We start from the raw sequence: 17,967 nt of genomic DNA, 5'->3' as shown, positions 1-17,967 counted from the left end.
AATCTGAGGATGGCTGCCAGAGGCGGGGCTTAGGGAGAGGACAGTCATTGGCTGGGGGCAGTATGACCCAGAGATCAGTTATTGGTTACTAAGAAAGACAGATCAGAAACGAAACTGATACTGATTTATTTTTTCTTTACTGAGGATTCCCAGCCTGCCGGGGAATATTCATGAGCATGTGAATCCATGCCAGACCCATGCTGGAGAACAGTTACAGGTAAGTAACTTGTTCCTTAGAATCACATGCTGTGCATATAGTCCGTCATCCAGTGGTCTCTTGAAGTATTGCATCTTGTCTTTCGGAGACCAAAAGGGGACGTTGGCATAGGTGTGTCTTTAACACTATCCCTATAGTGACGTGCAGTGTACCCAAAATCCCTCACGCGTCGAGGTCCCTCAGATTGTTTTTTTCCACCCAGAATACTGGTCGCCTTAAGCAGAGCTCGTAAAGAGACATTGCTTTTGTCCCTATGACCTTTGGTCGATTTTGTTTATTGTCTTATAAAACCACCTACCGGCCCTCTCTTAGACGACCGTTCCGGATCTCCGCCGAGACAATACTTTCGACGGACGGTGATCCCATCTGCGCTGCCAACCACGTGGCCAGGCCTTCGAGGCCTACACAGTAGGGAGAGTGGGGTCGGGGTGATTTAAATTTTGCCCGGGTTGTAAAGGCAAGTCCCCGTGGAAAGAGACAGAAGCGGTGTAACCGCTGCTTACCCCTCAAGCATGTCGTCACTGGTTGCGCGGCCTGCAAGCTCCTCCGCTCTAAGACTGGAGTGCAAGGTCAAAAGGTGGGCAGCCTACGCAATGTTCGAAGGCTGATTCCTCTGCCGCGGCTGCTGAATGTGACGAGGGTGACCGTGACGATACGAGCTCCACACTGGAGGTTGTGGACCTCTCGTCAGAGCGCTCTCGCTCCGCGGCGTCTGTCCCTGGCCCCGATGGGCACGGCTCTGGCCCTGCTTTGGGGGATGGACACCCCGGCGACGCTGACGAACAATTAAGTGTCACAAAATACACAACCCCCGGCCATGCCTCGACTAAGTCTAAGAAGGCCTCTGCGCCAACGGGGACACTGGCCCAGCCGGCAGTCCCCACCGACTGTTAGGGTCGGCAGCCTTCCCCATAGCCGCGCCTAGCGACTGCGCCTATTACTACCAAGGGCGCTAACCCCCGAAGTATCAGGTGCCGGTGAGACACATCGCAAGAAGGCATCCGTCGACGGTAAGGTTCCGCTTTCGCTGAAACCTCCACTCGATCAGCTCCTGGCTGGGAGGATGGTCACCGAGAGCATCGCGAGGATCGTCTGACACTCGGAAACGGCGGGCGAAGTAATCGCCGAAGCCTGCTGAGAAGGTGAAGGAGACGCCGAAACCTAGTGAAGGTGCGACGGCAGCGTCGGAACCCTCCCATAGGTTGAAGGAGAGACTCGGACACTCCTCCACAGTGAGGCCCACGAGAAGGTTTCTCGGAGGGCAATTGGGGGGCGGGGGTGGGGGGGGGGGTATTTCCTCCACTTTGTGGGAGAGATCTTGACGTTTAGAGGCGGAAGAACATGTTTTTCCACCCCGAGACCATTCTGGGTCCCATTGGACCAGGGAGAGATTTGAGACCTGTATGGACAGGTTAGATAGGTTTGTGTCCTGTTCTGACCAGACCACACCTAAATTGCCAAGGGATGAAGACCCTCCCGGCCCTCAAGCCAAGTTCCCAAGACTTTTTGACCCCCAGGATGAGGAAATCTACACATGACCTCACTGAAGACTACCCTTATGTGGACACCCAGGAAGATCAATTCATGGACCCTGGGCTACCCCGATATGTGACCCACAGCCATGGCAGTCTCCTGTGTCACCTGACCCTAATACTGTGGATTTGGCCTCCCCACAGACTAATCAAGTTAGGGAGCCTTCGCCTGTGGACGATCAGCCCACTTTTAATGCCATGCTACGCAAGGCTGCAGCAAACTTTGAGATAGATACGGGGGAAGACTATGCCCGAGATCGATTTTTGTGGAAAAAATCTTTAAAGAAAAGCCACCGACTAGCCAGGCCATTCCTCTCCTCGCCTCCATCAAAAGGCACCTTGCGCCCTCTTTGTCAACACCAGCCTTGGTCAGTGGTGTTAACCCACGAATTGAGAAACTCTTCAGCCCCTCCCCCTCTGATCCTCTATATATTAGAGGTCACTCCATCCCAGACTCTCTGGTGGTGACCACCTCGAGGAAGAGGGTGGGGGTTCCTCTATCCACCGGATAAGCTCCCCTTGATAAGGAAGGGAAGAGGCTCTATGCACTTGGGACGAGGGTTACGGCCTCTGCGGACGCGTATTGCCAACAATACAACCCTGTTGGCCAGTTACGCTGATGCCCAGTGGGCCTTGCTACATGAAGGCCTACAGGAGGTTCCTGAACCACTTCGCTCCCATCTTTTGGCCACAGTTACCGAAGGCACCCTAGTGAACCAAAGCGTCATTAAAAACACCTTAGATGCTGCGGAAACGGCTTGTTTGGAAAGGCGGTGGATGACGCCCTGGAAACAGCAAAAAAAGGAATATTGGACCTTAAATACCTTGGACCAGATCACTAAGCCCTCCAACAGGCGCTGACCTGGCAATAGGCACCTTTTTCGTGGCCAACGCCAGCCTCAGCAGCAGTATGCCTCAGGCAGCAACTGGTCCTCCCCTCAAGGAACCAGTAATTACAACACGCAGTATGCCCAGAGAGGCCAACTTTGTGGCAAAGGAAGTGGTCGGGGCCCTACTCCTAGAGGATCCCGGCCACTAAATGACCCGAAGATCCGGGTCCCCTCCCTGGTCGGGGGCCGGTTAACATCTTTTCTCCAGGCATGGGAGGGAATTACCACAGACTGTTGGGTACTGTCAACAATAGCCCACGGCTACTGTAGAGTTCAGCCGGTCCCCGACATTGAGACCTCCAAAGGGAAGACTTCTCGCACCAGAACACCTTCTCATCCTTCAGGAAGTAGAATCGCTGCTGGAAAAAATAGCCATAGAGGTCGTGCCTCTGTCACAGGCAAAGGAGGGTATTTATTCAGTGTACTTCCTTTTACACAAAAAGGATCTAACCATGCGCCCTGCGAACACATTTGTAAAACCTCAAATTACGTATGGTGACTACCACACAGAAGGATTACATGGCAACACTGGACATGAATGATGCATACTTTCATATTTCAATGTTGCCAGCGCACAGGAAATACCTCAGGTTCATTATAGAAGGCAAACCCTATCAGTTCAAAGTGCAACCCTTCGGTATAGCCTCAGCGCCAAGGGTATTCACGAAAGTACTGGCAGTGGCAGCGGCTCATCTGCGCAGGTTGTCCATTCCGGTTTATCCTTACCTCGACGACTGGCTCATAACGGGGGATTCTTTCAAAACCTGCTTCTCGAATACCCAAAAGACTATAGACCTATTGTTCCACCTGGGCTTCTCCATCAACAAGAAGTCTGTCTAGACCCCAGCCAGGTCAAGCAATTCCTAGGGGCTCTAATTCGAACAAGGGACGGCCTCTTCTTCCCCCTCCAACGAGAGGGTCCAAAACATGCTGGTTCAGATCCCTCAATATGTAGCCGGCCGAGAGGTGATGGTACGCAAAGCCATGCGATTGCTGGGAATGATGGCGTCATGTATTTACTTGGTTCCTCAAGCGCCTGCGCCCAATGCAAGAGTGGCTCAACAGCCAGTGGTGTAAGGCCAGCGGTTGTCCCGCAAGCCCTGGTTCTCATGCTGCAGTGGTGGTTGAGGGAGAACCTCGTGAAGGGGAACTCAATCACCCCCGCAGTGGAAGCCACTCTAACCACAGATGCATCCCTCACAGGATGGGGGGGCTCACCTGTACAATCCGTCTGCGCACAGAGTTTGGACTTCAAGTGTGGCGTCCAACCATATAAACCTTATGGAATTGTTGGCAGTCTTCAAAGCACTGAAGGCCTTCCAGACACATCTACAAGGAAAGACAATGCTGATCCTCACGGACAGCACCACGGCCATGTATTACCTGAACAAGCAGGGGGGCACTCGCTCCCCAGGTCTGTCCAAGCTGTCCCAGAACATCTGAAAGTGGGCTCTCAAACACATGTTCCTGTTATCACAACATGTACCAGGGGAACTCAATCTTTTGGCAGACGGACTCAGCAGAGACTTCCCTCTACCCGCAGAGTACGTATGGCAATTACACAGACATCGTCTCCAATGATTTTTCGCAGAATGGGGCTTCCCAGAGATCGACTTGTTCGCAACTCTGGAGAACACCCAATGCCAAGATTATGCCTCCAGGTACCCCCAGAACCTCTCCAAGGGAAACGAACTATGGATAACATGGTCCAGAAAATGTGTCTGCTTTGCCACCCACCCTCCCCCAACTCCCCTCAACAAGATGGTGCACAAGATGCACCAGGAACCAGATACCATGATACTGGTGGCCCTCATGTGGGTCTCAACCCTGGTTTGCTCATCTGATGGAGATGTCACTATCTCCCCCAGTGAAACTACCCTGCCCTTACATGTTGCAAGGGCAGGGTAGAACGCTGCACCCATGCCCGCAGACCCTGAACTTGGCAGTCTGGCTCCTGAGGTCATAGAATTTGGACATTTACAGCTCCCTCAGATGCATGGACATTCTCAGGGAGGCAAGGAAACCGAACACTTGTTACTGCTACTCTAGTAAGTGGAAACGGTTAGTCATCTGGTGCAACTCGAGGAGCATCAACCCGTTGACTGCTCTCCCACACATTGTTTATACCTGACTCACCTGCTGGACTCGGGTCTAGCCTTTAATTCAATTAAAGGTCACCTAGCTGCACTCTCTGCCTACACTAAGTCACAACATAAGGTATCATGGTGGAAGGTTCCAGTTATCAAAGCCTTCATGGAGGGAGTGAAAAGAATTCCCCCTCCTATATCTTACCCAGCTCCCGGATGGGACCTGACGTCGTGTTAACCAGGCTAATGGGCTCCCCCTTCGAGCCCATGCATAAAGCGAGCCTTAAGGATCTCACTCTTAAGACTGCTTTCCTGATGGCTATCTCACTCTATTAGGAGAGTGAGTGAACTACAGGCACCTTTGTAACAGTTCACAAAGATAGGGTGGTTCTACGCACACACCCTAGGTTTGCACCTAAATTAATTTCAAAGTTCCATGTCAACCAGTCAATGGAACTGGCAACGTTCTTTCAAAACCCATCAAACTTGGGAGAGAAAAGCCTGCACACACTTGATGTGCGCAGGGCGGACATGTTTTATATGGAAAGAACTCGACCACTAAAAGACTAATCAGTTCTTTGTCTTGGTGGCGGCAGGAAGAGAAGGAGATGCAGTTTCCAAATCCACTAGATCTAGATGGATTGTCCAGTGCATCACTCCGTTTCTCTTGTTAAGAGAGAGCTGACCTTCAAGCCTAGAGCACATTCTGCTCGAGGCACCGGGACATCCATAGCATTAATTGAAAATGTTCCCCTTGAGTCCATTTGCAAAGTGGCAACCTGGAGTTCTGTACACACCTTTACAAAACACTATTGTCTAGATGCCCATTCTAGATCTGATTCCAAGGTGGGACAAGCAGTACTAAGACATCTTTTCACTACTGCTCCTTCTCACAACCCACCTCCAACTCCGGGTACTGCTTGTTTGTCTATGCACAGCATGTGATTCTAAGCAGATTAACCTGCATCAGAAGACATGCATTACTTACTGTAATAGCATTTCTGATTGTATCTGCTTCGATCACCCTTCTTTCCCTGCTCTGGTGGAAGGAACATAGACGTCTTACTTTCTTTTGTACTCATGATGGTCATTAGGCTCCCTCATGGCCGAAAAAATACAATCGGAGGAACCTCGACGCGTGAGGGATTTTGGGTACACTACACGGCACGTCAGAGATAGTGTTACAGGCACGACCATGTCGACGTCCCCTTTCGATCCTCAAAAAGAAAAGCTACAATACTGCGCAATTACCACTGGGTGTCGGAATATATGCACAGCATGTTAATCTAAGCGGATACAATCATCAAATGCTATTACGGTAAGTAATGCAGGTCCTACACGACTGTGCCTGTTGGCATACTGGTTTTAAAGGGGTCTTGGGTTTAGAGACCCTTTTACAGTTTTGAATCTCAAAGGTAAATGCATGCATTTGTTTCTTAATGCTTTTCTTTTACTTGTGTTTAAAGAATATACTGTGTACATTCTGTATGTGTGTCGACAAACTGTATTTTATCTTCACGCACTTGCCACAACAGAGCGGTTTCTCCTCTCCTATATTGCCATGGAGTGGGTGTAACTTGGTGGAAATCCCTGTTGCCACACGTTTTTGCTTTTCTTTTCATTCCCCCCAGCGCCCCCTTACCGATGGCTTGACCACAGGACATTTAAATCTTACCATATTGATGCCCTTATTATGGTGGTAGCTGATAATTTATCTTTTTATTTATTTGAACCTTACTCAGTAAGTTTTGCCAAAGACCTTCCCTATCTACAGAAGCAGTAGCTGATAATTAACTAGCACACTACAACTATTTTTCTGGTCTGAGCAAGGGTGCTATGCAAGAATTGCAACACTAGAGTAATGGCACAAAAACGGTATTACTTAACGTTATAAACCTTTCTCATTGATTTCAGCTGTCATTTACTTGAAGAATATGATTACTCAATATTGGCCGGACCGTGAGACGACACCTGGAGAATTGCCACCATACACAATTCCAGAGGAAGATAGACACTGTATACGTGAAAACATAGTGGAGGCCATTATGCAGTCCCCAGAGCTCATCAGGTAATGGGTTGTAAATTGCTTTTAGTTTTAACAATCCTTGTGATGTAAATCTCGTGAAACCGAAAACTCAGTCAATTGAAGATCTCAAATATTTCCCATATTGCAGGTGGCAAACCTATATAGGATTGATATCGCTATTCAGTTTTTGTGCTGCAAGTAAAGAATATTAAATCAAGCAACTGTGTTCATGGTAAATGATGTAATAGCTGGTAGGTATTCATTAGTTCTACTGTAGGGCACCTGAATATTCAACAGATGGATAGCAAGAATGACATTCCGCTGAAAGGAAGATTCGTGGTGGGGTAGATGCTTCTCGTAGGCTTTAAAAAAATGTTGATGGTTCTTAATTAAAATTGATCAAGTCGTCCGTGTATTGATCCAACTTGTCAATTTTAACAGAACATCATGGTGTCATACAGTATGTCAAAAGGCCCCTCTGACAACAGCAAATTAAATCAGAGTACAGGAAGGCCCACTGATTCTATGTCGAGACCGGAGGCTCCCATTGTGCTTCTTTCTTGTATTCAACAATAAAGGGCTCAGCAGCAAAATATCTGTGCACCCAATGTGCCATGAGTAATGTGCAAAAAACAGGTGCACTAATATATAAGCATAGTAATATAACAGTAACATAACATAAAACTAAGTCTCTGAAGGAACTGCATTTCCCAGGGAGCTTTGCTCCAGTGCATGTAGAGGCCACCAACATGTGACCTAGTCCACTAATAACAGTCCAGATCCCCTCCATAAACGGTCCTAAACATGTTGTCACTCCCTCTTTCTTTGCTGCTCACTGCAAGAGATAAGTCCTTCATGTTTTGCACTGTTTATGACAGGCTTTCAGAATTTAAAAATAAATATATATGATATGAAAAACAATATAATGTTATGTCAGTGTATTAAGAGTGTGCTCTGCTTATACACATTCTCCTTCAATATATTAATTTTGTATTCGCATTGATTGTAGTGCGCTCCGACGCCAGTTACCTTCTAATGGTCTCGGACGCTGTGTAATGCGAAGCTCCACTTCGCGAGCTAAAGCTGTTCAGCTGTTTTTCCCTCCGCTTGTCGAGCGGATCACTCGGCGGACTCGCGCTGGCTCCCCTATTCTTTGCTCTCCTTGAGCACTGGGGAGCCGGCGCGGCCTACCCGGAACATGCTGCGCCGCCTGAGGACCACTAGGGGAGCTCCAGCTCTCCTGGTCCTTTCCTCGACATTCCGGCGCTCGAGTGCGCATGACCGTTATGGCATAACGGTTTTTGCAAGCTCGAGCGCCAGAATCTTTCTCTCTTCACGACAAATTCCTTTTTCATTGCGATTTCAAGGCGGATTAACTAAAGAAACCCACGCAAGTGAATATATTATTTAATCTCCAAATTTGCATAAAAAAGAGCTCTCCTATTGAGCATTTTATGAACATTAACAAGCTGAACTATACATAAGGTTACTGGGCAGTGAGAGAAGGCGTTCAGAAGCCCAGGAAAAGAAGGAAAAAAAAAAGTGAGTAAGGTGCATTTATTTCTCATGGCAGCGCAGTACTCTCCTCAATCAGACCAGGCCTGGTCTGAGGGAGATCACTGCTATATAGATGAAGTGGCTATGGCTAATAGCTTGCAGAAGTTTCTGGGATCCTCAGTGGAGACCAGTATTAAAGCTGTAACGGATATGCTCATTCCCATACAAAATCGCCTAGACAACATGGAGCATTTAAGAGAGACCTCCCCTCCGGGGAGGAAGAGAACACAGAAAAGAAAGCACCTTACTGAAGGGGGGGGGGGTTGTACACCGGCTCGCAAGAGCTCTACACAACCCCACCCCCCCAAGCCCGCCAACTTTCCAAAGCTGCCGTAACGGACGCCTTCTCAAGGCTGAAACAAGCCTTCATGAACAGGAAGGTAACCCCTTCCCATCAACCCGCTTACCCCGAGGAAGAAATCGGGGGAGATGGACCCTCAAGCCCGGAGGGATACGGACAGGGCATGGAAGAAGATGATCATAATACGAGCTGTCTACGACGCTAATCTTTCCCACTCTTCTCAAGAATTTCATCTAGAGGATTCAAAACCCTCAGGAGCAGGGATTGTGGCAGACCCCATCCCTCAAGACACTACCGGGAACAAACCTCCTACAGAAGGGATGTTTACCCCGGAAGATTTAATACACCCCAGGTCTACCGACTGGGAACCATCTTCCAAGACATCGAACTACATCCACCTCAGGCTACGCAAGCCTCTTGACAAGGAAGTCAGGGCCAGACTTCGTGCGTAATGTCCACGACCAGACATAGCGGACAAAGTAGCTCTTACTCCAGAGCTTGATTCTAAGATGATCACCTTTCTAGGTAAGAATGTCAAAGACCCTACGAAGGGTATTGATCGCACCTGGAAGTCCTGCCAGGACAAAGAGCTGGATGTAGCAGGTCCACTAGCAAAAATCTCAGATCTTGCAAATGCAGCTGTTAGCTCCTCAGACCCCATCGACCCAGTAATACTGTCCGGTTGGGTCCAGAGGGCTATTTGCTTCTTAGGCAACGCCAGTTGCACTCTTTCAACAGAGCGATGGAAAGGCATCCTATACAAAATAGACGCCAAATGAACCGAACTGGCGGACACAGAATCTGGCCCAACTGCGCAAGGTCTGCTTTTCGGAGATCCTTTTATGAAGGCGATGGCAAAATTCGTCGGGACATTCACTGCACTCAACAAAGCACAGGCTTCAATAAAGAGTATTTGCAACCAACATTTTCTCCAGGGCCGGACGAGGAAGAGGTCGCTCTTCCGGCCGCTACTTCTTCGACAAGAGACCTCAACAATCCAGAGGCCAGCATAATTCCTGGCAAGAACGCCCGACACGTTCTTCCCCTCAAGAGGTCGTGGAAGAGGGCGTCCCTGGAGGAGAGCGGCTAGATACAGCCCAACAACAATCTACAGGTCAGTGTATTAACAGCAGCGCCACTAACACTCGTAGGAGGGAGGCTAATGTTTGCAAATGCTTGGGATACCTTATCGGGAATGGGATACCTTATCGGGAGAAGCCTGGGTAAGGGACACAGCTCGGGGTCTACGCCTAGTTTTTCGCGCAACCCATCCAGACATGTCGCCCCACTCCCATAGTAATGTCTCAGTCAGATCAAACCGCCTTAGACAACGAAATACTCAGTCTTCATCAAAAGCAAGCGATTCGCCCCTGCTCAAGTCAAGGGGCTTTTTCAGTCCCATATTTCTGGTACACAGGAAGCAAAAGGTACGCCCAGTCATAAACCTCAGAGCGCTCAACGAATTCATCATTTACTGCCATTTCAAAATGGAAGGTATACACATGCTCAGATCTTCTGAGACCAAACGACTGGCTTATGCGCCTAGACTTAAGACGCCTACCTTGCAGTGCCGATTCATCAAGCACACATAAATTACCTCAGATTCTCTTGGAGAAATCGGGATTGGGAGTTCACAAGTCTCCCCTTTGGACTCTCTTCGGCGCCTTGGGTTTTCGCCAAACTCTTATGCCCCGTAGTAGCTCAATTAAGAGAACAAGGTGTCCGTCTCATAATTTACCTAGACAACATTATTTTCATGGCCCACTCACGAGAGCTGGTTCAGAAACAAACCAGCCTGGCAATCAACTTGCTACACAGCCTCGGTTTTCTCATAAACTGGGAAAAGTCAGTTCTACTTCCATCCAAGAATATGGAATTTCTGGGATTCGTAGTGGACACACAGAATTCTCAGCTTCGACTCCCATCAGCCAAAATCCACTCTTCTAAGAGATACGCAGGCTCTTACAGAAGAACATGTTCTCTCTTCGAGAACTAGCAAGAGTGATAGGGCTACTTTCATCTTCCATTCAAGCAATATTTCCTGGCCCTCTTCACTATCGAGAACTGCAAAGACTAAAGGGCCAACATTTAAGGCATAGCCTTTCTTACTCTCAACTCGTGACACTGTCTCCTCAAGCGAGGACAGAACTCAACTGGTGACTCACTCACATGGAAGCCTGGAATGGCAGAGCCATCTCTGGCTCCGCTCCAGATATTACCATCGAATCGGATGCCAGTCGCTCCGGTTGGGGAGCGAGATGCGGTTCCGTAGCCACGGGAGGGACTTGGTCCCCTCAGGAACTGGATCTGCATATCAACTGTCTAGAGCTTCTTGCAGGTTCCTTTGCAGTACGCTTGTTTGCCAGAGACAGAGCGAGTTGCTGTATCTTACTAAAAATGGACAACATCTCAGCGGTAAAATGCATCAACCATCTGGGCGGCACCAAGTCGAGACCCCTAGCAGAATTAGCCAAGGATTTCTGGCATTTGTCTGGATCATCGGATTTCAGTGACGGCGGAATACCTTCCTGGTCTCTCAAATGTAGCGGATTGGTACTCCCGTCACTCGAAAGATTACAGCGACTGGAGGATCAACAGAGGTTTTCCTACGCCTCCAGGACATCTGGGATCCAATGTCCATAGACCTTTTCGCCTCCAGGCTCAACTCCCAATTACCAACGTTCTACAGCTGGAGACCGGACCCGGCAGCATCCGCAACAGACGCATTCCTGCAGTCATGGTCCCAGGGAATACTGTATGCTTTCCCTCCTTTCACTATGATAGTGAGGACCCTGGCGAAGGCCCGTCAGGAGCATGCAGATCTGATACTCATAGCGCCGGTCTGCACATCTCAGACCTGGTATCCAGTTCTTCTGGAACTTTCTTCGGATTCTCTAATCCTACTACCCCAGTTTCCGGATCTTCTACTGGGTCCAGCAGGTCAGCGTCATCCTCTCCTCCTCAACGGATCTCTGACCCTAGCGGCCTAGAGGATTTCAGGTCCAGATGGAGAGTCCCAGGCATGTCTCACAAAGCAGTCCGTCTCATCGAAGAGAGCTGGGCTCCTACTTCCCTTAAGAGAGATTCCAACTCGTGGAGCATCTGGAGCTCCTGGTGCCGAGAGAAAGGATTACATCCAATTTCAGCACCTGTAGAAGAGATTTTGAATTTTCTAGCATTTTACGGAAAGAGGGCTTGCCTACAGGACCGTGAACGCCTATCGTTCAGCAATTGCTGCAGGTCATGACCTTATGCAAGGAGTACCTGTAGGAGAACACCACCTCGTCTGCAGGTTGCTCAAGAGTGTGAGGATTACCGTCCCACCTCCAGCTCGCTATGACAAGCTTTGGGACGTTAATCAAGTACTGAACCTCTTTTTTTTTTTGTCATGGCCTCGTAACGAGGAATTATCACGCACAGCCCTATCCGGTAAACTCACTACTCTACTTTGCTTGGTATCCTGCAGGAGAGTCTCTGATGTCAGAGCTCTAGATTTAGCAGGCAGAGCTTTTTCTCCGGATGGCATTGTATTCCATATTCATAGAAGAACGAAGTGCAATTCCAGGGTGAGTTCTTATCCCGCCTTCAGAGACCAACCTAAAATTTGCTTGGTTAAATGCTTGAAAGTCTATGAAGAAAAGACAGCTTCACTCAGGACCTCCCCTAACGGGCAGCTACTGATAGCTCTACGTAAACCGCACAAAGCGGTATCAGCTCCAACCTTAGCACGCTGGGTGCGCTGGACTCTAGCTCAAGCAGGGACCGACACCCAGCACTTCGGAGCCCACTCCGTTAGAGGAGCCATGGCCTCCAAAGCCTTTCAGGCATGAGTTCGCCTAGAAGACATCATGAGAATGGCAGACTGGGCAAGCGAATCAATATTCAAACAATTCTACCTGAAACCGGTAGATCAGCCGGCATCCATTGTGGTAAGTAAGCTTTAAACCAGCATAATGGGAGCCTCCGGTCTTGACAAAGAATAAAGATTTTCCATAATAACTTACTAGAAAGTCTTGATTCTATTAAAGACACGGAGGCAAGCATTATCCCACTTGGCGAGAAAATAACAGCATGTTACTTGAGGTTGATTAACCCTTTAAATGCCAGCGACGAGCCGGTTCGTCAGTGGCACTTAAGGGGTTAATGAGGGGGGAAATGTTGGCGGGTTTGGGCGGTTAATACCGCGATTTTAAAAAAAAGCCATTGGCACTGGGGGGGAACCTCAATGGCACTTAAGAGGTTAAAAGCTTAATGTAAATATTATGCCTTGGAATTTACATGTATTCTATCAGAATGACTCCATGATTTTCTCTCACCCTGATAAGGGACCTAGGGTTGTCATATACAGGAAACTAATTTTTCCTTTCTTTGACAACGCCTACAGACAAGTCTGCTTGATCACGCCCTGACACAAGTTCTTCTACAAGTTGGCTACAGTTATCTTCTACTATGGACCGCCAAGTTCGCAGCCTCGAAAGAGGAAGTGACCTCATGTTTAGGACCGTTTATGGAGGGGTCTGGACTGTTATTGGTGGACTAGGTCACATGTTGGTGGCCTCTAAATGAACTGGAGCAAAGCTCCCTGGGAAATGCAGTCCCTTCAGAGACTTAGTTTTATGTTATGTTACCGTTATATTACTATGCTTATTATATATTAGTGCACCTGTTTTTTGCACATTACTCATGGCACATTGGGTGCACAAATATCTTGCTGCTGAGCCCTTTCTTTATTGTTGAATAAAAGAAAGAGAAGCATAATGCTCGCCTCCGTGTATTTAATAGAATCAAGACTTTCTAGTAAGTTATTATGGAAAATCTTTATTCAGAACAGCGACATGAATATTCGGAACACTTTAAACACAAGGATGCAGCAACTGACTGCAAATGCCAAATACACCCTTGCCGGCAAGACATCTTATAAGCGTGGGGGGGGGGGGGGGCAAACTATATCTGTTTCCATGGGGTTGGCGAGTATACACTGAAGGGCATATTTTGTTATTGCAGTAGTTTGAGGGTGCTTGTATGATGGCTGGTTTGACATACTTTAGAAGCACTATTGGAACTGGATGAAACTGAACAGTAGATTTTAGTGTATGAAAACCGGTCTGGGTGTAAAGTTTGATAAGCCACCCTCTGTATCTTGCAGTTTAGGGTGCACCAAAAGAAAGATGGTTTGACTTCGTCCATTTTGGAGGATTGATCACCTGTACTCCTTGCCGACGCATAGCTATAAGGTAGATGCTGTTTGATTGGTTAAGACCTTATTCTGGATGAACACATTAAATGCTTGTGCACCAGAGCTAGGTCCGCCCCTGGCTAACCCCAAGGAACTAGATCCAAGGAAGGTGGCAGCTGATTTTAGGGTCTCCTGAAGAATAGCTAGAAAGGGTGTTTCGAATGGATTGTCCTCGTACGTATTCCATATCTTTGACATGTAATGTCCACAGCTGTGCACTTCGGAAACTTTTGCAGCAGAGGGCGTCCTTCGTCGATGACGTCAGGTGGATGTCCCTCGAAGGCCTCCGTCAAGGGCGACATCACTGGATGTTATAAACAGGACGCACGCCGCCCATAGCCTCAGTTCTGTTTTTTCCACAAACGTTAACTTCATGAAACTCGCCGCGTTTCGTGTGCTCATTGTTACGATGTCGTTCTCTTCGACCCCTTAGACTCTGCGGTCTGGCTTCAAGACCTGCCGGGACTGCAAGTCGAAAATGTCGCTCACGGGCCCGCATCGCATTAGTTTGTGGTGCCTGGGCGAGTCTCACAACACCAACTGCTCGAAATGCCAGTTGCTGACTGCGAAGGCCTTGCGGAAGGGGAAGCTCCAGGTAGGTAGGAGCTCCAAGCCTGTTGTCCCAAAACATCAACGTCCAAGGGGGTTTCCACCGATGACTCGAGGGGTGACTCTCCGCATCGGAAGGAGTCCCGGGATCTCGGTCCCGGAGTGGTTCCTGCCACTCTTCTTCCTCGTCCCGGCACTCTAGGAAGCACCGTCACCTTCCTCCTCGGACCCCTGTCGGCACCTGCATTAGCACTGAAGCCTTCGGTGCTCAAGACGTCGAGGTTGTCGACGCTCTGGCGTCTAAGCCTTCAGCGTCTTTGGGGATTTTTTCTCAATTTGCCTTTGGAGTACCCGGATATCCTGGATCCTCCAACGAAGGCTACGGCGAAGTCTGAGGCCAGTTTTTGACTCCAGGCCCTCTTCTGTCAACAGACCTGGGTTTCAACTCCCTCTGGCTGACATGTATGAAGAGGAGGAAAGGTCTGAGTTTGAGGACCCTGGTGAACTTGATGAAGCTCCACTTTTTTTCTGGAGACTAAGTTGGAGGATTTCAGGCAGACCCTCCATGATGCCAGTGGGTTGGACACTTCCCTGGAAGTGGAATTTGGTAGGCCTGAGCCTGGAGCTCATGCAGAGTCTTCATACAAGAGGCTCACGGCGAGGGTCTCGGAGTATCTGGCCTGGTCCAGTCCTCCTCAAGACTGTGCAGGATGATCTGACAGACATCTTATATCAAGGTCCGTCCTCTGACACGGTTTTGCCATGTCATCTTACCCTACAGAAAAGGGTGGCAGCTGCTTGGCAGTCCCTGGAATCTCTTCCGGCTGTTAAGTCTTTGACAAAGAAATACTGCCCTTCCGTTCGCGATCCCAGCTATTTATCTACTCACCCCACTCCCGAGAGGTTGGTGGTTCTGGCGGCTATGGGCACCTCCAGGCAGGCAGCGTACCCTACCATCCCTCCGGATAGAGATGACCAGCGCTTCGACGGTTGGGCCCGGAAGATATTTTCTGCTGGGAGCATGGCCTTGAAATCCGCCAACTCCACGTGAACCTTGACAAGGGTTTCACTCTGTGGAATTGTTTTTGGTGGCTGAGCATATTCCCGAGGGGGAAGAAATGGATGGGTTCCTTGCTCGTGCAGGATGGCAAGGATGCCATGTGCGAATCTCTTCAGTCGGGTTTGGATACGGCTGACTGTGTTAGCCGGTCCATGGCTGCGAGCACCGTTATACACAGGTTTGCGTTGTTGCGGAAATCTGGGTTTGCTTCGGATGTGCAGGCCCGTCTTCTGAACATGCCCGTTGATGGCGCACATTTGTTTGGCAGGAGGGCTGACGAGAGCCTTGAGATGTTGCAGACCTCAAAAGCTGCGGCTAAATCCAAGCGCCGCAGTGCGTCAACCTCTGCCTTTTCGTCCTAGGGTACAGCAGTGGAGGGGAGGTTTTTTCGTTACTACTCCTCTTTTGGTAGAACGAGGGGGGCTGCCAGTCAAAGGGGCCAGCGAAAAAGTACCCGTGGTGGTCTGGGAAATAGAGGTGCCAAAGCCGCTCAGGCAGCTGCCTTTGTCTTCAGGCACTGCCGCAGCCGCTTCCAAACAGTCATGAGGCCATGTCCCATGGTTCGCTGGTTGGGGGCAGACTGTCTCAGCATCTCGAAGAGTGGCGAGCCATTACTTCAGATGTGTGGGTTCTGGATACCATAGCCCACGGCTACTGCCTTTCCTTCCTTCAGCGGCCTCATGACAATCCACCGGGGAAACTCTGAAGTTTCCTGATTCGCTCCTTGCGCAGGGAATCTTGAGCCTGCTGGAGAAAAGCACTATAGAACTAGTGCCTGTAGGGGAGAGGAACAAGGGATATTACCCTTTCTTTGATCCCAAAGAAAGACTGGGGATTGAGACCCATCATGGACTTACGTTGGTTTAACAAACTTCTCAGGTAGGACAAGTTCAAGCTGGCCATTCGTTCTGAAGTCCTCCAGGCCCTTTAACTTCAGGATTGGTTGGTCTCTAGATCTCAGTGATGCTTACTTTCATGTGTCGATTCATCCTGCGCACAGAGTTATTGAGGTTTGCGGCTGGAGACTCGCACTTTCAGTTTCGGGTCCTGCCGTTCGGATTGCCCTCCGCCCAGAGGGTCTTCACCAAGCTAATGGTGGTGGTGGCAGCGTACCTTGGGCGGTGGGGGATTCAGGTCAACCCCTACCTGGATGACTGGTTGATCCGGGCACGCTGTCCCAAGCAAGCGCTGGATCATCTGCGGCTCACCTGACGCACCCTCCACAGGCTGTGCTTCTCCCTGAATTTCAAGAAGTCTCATCTGTCACCTTCCCAACAGCTCCAGTACATCGGGCCTTTGTTATACATGTCCTTGGAAGTGTTTGCCTCCCAAGGTAAAAGCTCATCACATTTTGCAGATGGTGGACAAGTTTCAACTTGGCCAGCGTCTCTCGGCTTTTGAATTCTTAAGGTTGCTCGGCCTCATGGCATCCTGCATTTTTCTGGTGCCAGAGGCCAGGCTGAGCAGATCCCTGCAGTGGGCCCACAAGATGCAGTGGTCACAGTTCTCCGGCAAGATGTCGGATCCCGTTCAGATTCCACTCTCGGTCTCCCAGGATATTCTGTGGTGGGCCAACAAAGGGAACCTGATGAGGGGGATGGGGGGGCGGGGCAGTTTTGGCAACCGTGGCCGGAGGTGACGGTAGTGACGGATTCTTCCTTCACAGGATCGGGAGCTCATGCCAATGATTTGACAGCCAGCGGTCGTTGGTCTCTGTCGGAGTCCAAACTCCACATCAATCTGCTACAGCTGAGAGCCATCAGGCTAGCCCTGAAGGCTTTTCTGCCTTCTGTATGGGAGAAGTGTCCTGATCCTGACAGACAACACAGGGGCCATGCATTACCTCAACAAAAAAGGGGGCCAGGGGTCACTCCCGTTGTGCAGAGAGGCAATGCAGCTCTGGTTCTGGGCCATCCAGCAGGAAATTCCGATCTCGGCAGTTCATCTGGCTGGAGACGAAAATGCGGCGGCGGACGCTCTGAGCAGGCAGAGCACGATCTCTCATGAGTGGGAGTTGGCTTAGGAAGTCCTTCAGGAGATCTTCGCCCTTTGTGGCACCCTGCAAGTGGATCTCTTCTCTTCCAGTTTGAACCGGAAGTGAGAGACATTCTGCTCAAGTTAATTTCCTCCAAGAGGAGCCTTAAGAGATGCGTTTGTGGTGGATTGGTCATTCCCACTGTTGTACCTGTTCCCTCCAGTCCATGTCATTTAAGTGTTGCAGAGGTTCGGTTCCCACATGATCCTCATTGCTCTAGATTGGGCCAGGAGAGTGTGGTATCCGGACAGTCTAGAAATGTCCATCTGTCCTCCACACCGTCTTCCCTACAGAGAAGATCTGCTCTCGTGCGTTGGGGAAGGGGGCAGGGAGGTTGACTGAGACCTTCGAGGGACATCGACCCAACGTCATTGACGCAGGACGCCCTCTGCTGAAAGTTTCTGAAGTGCACAGCTGTGGATATTACATGTCAAAGATGTGGAATACGTTGGAGGAACATCCAGTTGAAAGAACGTT

General features: G+C 49.5%; 1 protein-coding gene across 1 annotated transcript in view; it reads left to right on the top strand.

Annotated features, from left to right (window-relative positions):
• The window catches only part of IPO7 (importin 7), a 1,018,209-nt gene that overhangs the window by 170,439 nt on the left and 829,803 nt on the right, over positions 1–17,967 (top strand). Inside the window, exon 3 of the mRNA XM_069623670.1 lies at positions 6,641–6,794. Within this exon, the coding sequence (XP_069479771.1) occupies positions 6,641–6,794 (154 nt within the window). The remainder of the gene's footprint in view (positions 1–6,640; positions 6,795–17,967) is intronic.

This window comes from Ambystoma mexicanum, chromosome 11, assembly GCF_040938575.1.
Source record: "Ambystoma mexicanum isolate Mex_15411 chromosome 11, UKY_AmexF1_1, whole genome shotgun sequence".
In the NCBI taxonomy this organism is placed as follows: domain Eukaryota; kingdom Metazoa; phylum Chordata; class Amphibia; order Caudata; family Ambystomatidae; genus Ambystoma; species Ambystoma mexicanum.
This window is presented reverse-complemented; position numbering and strand designations above follow the sequence as displayed.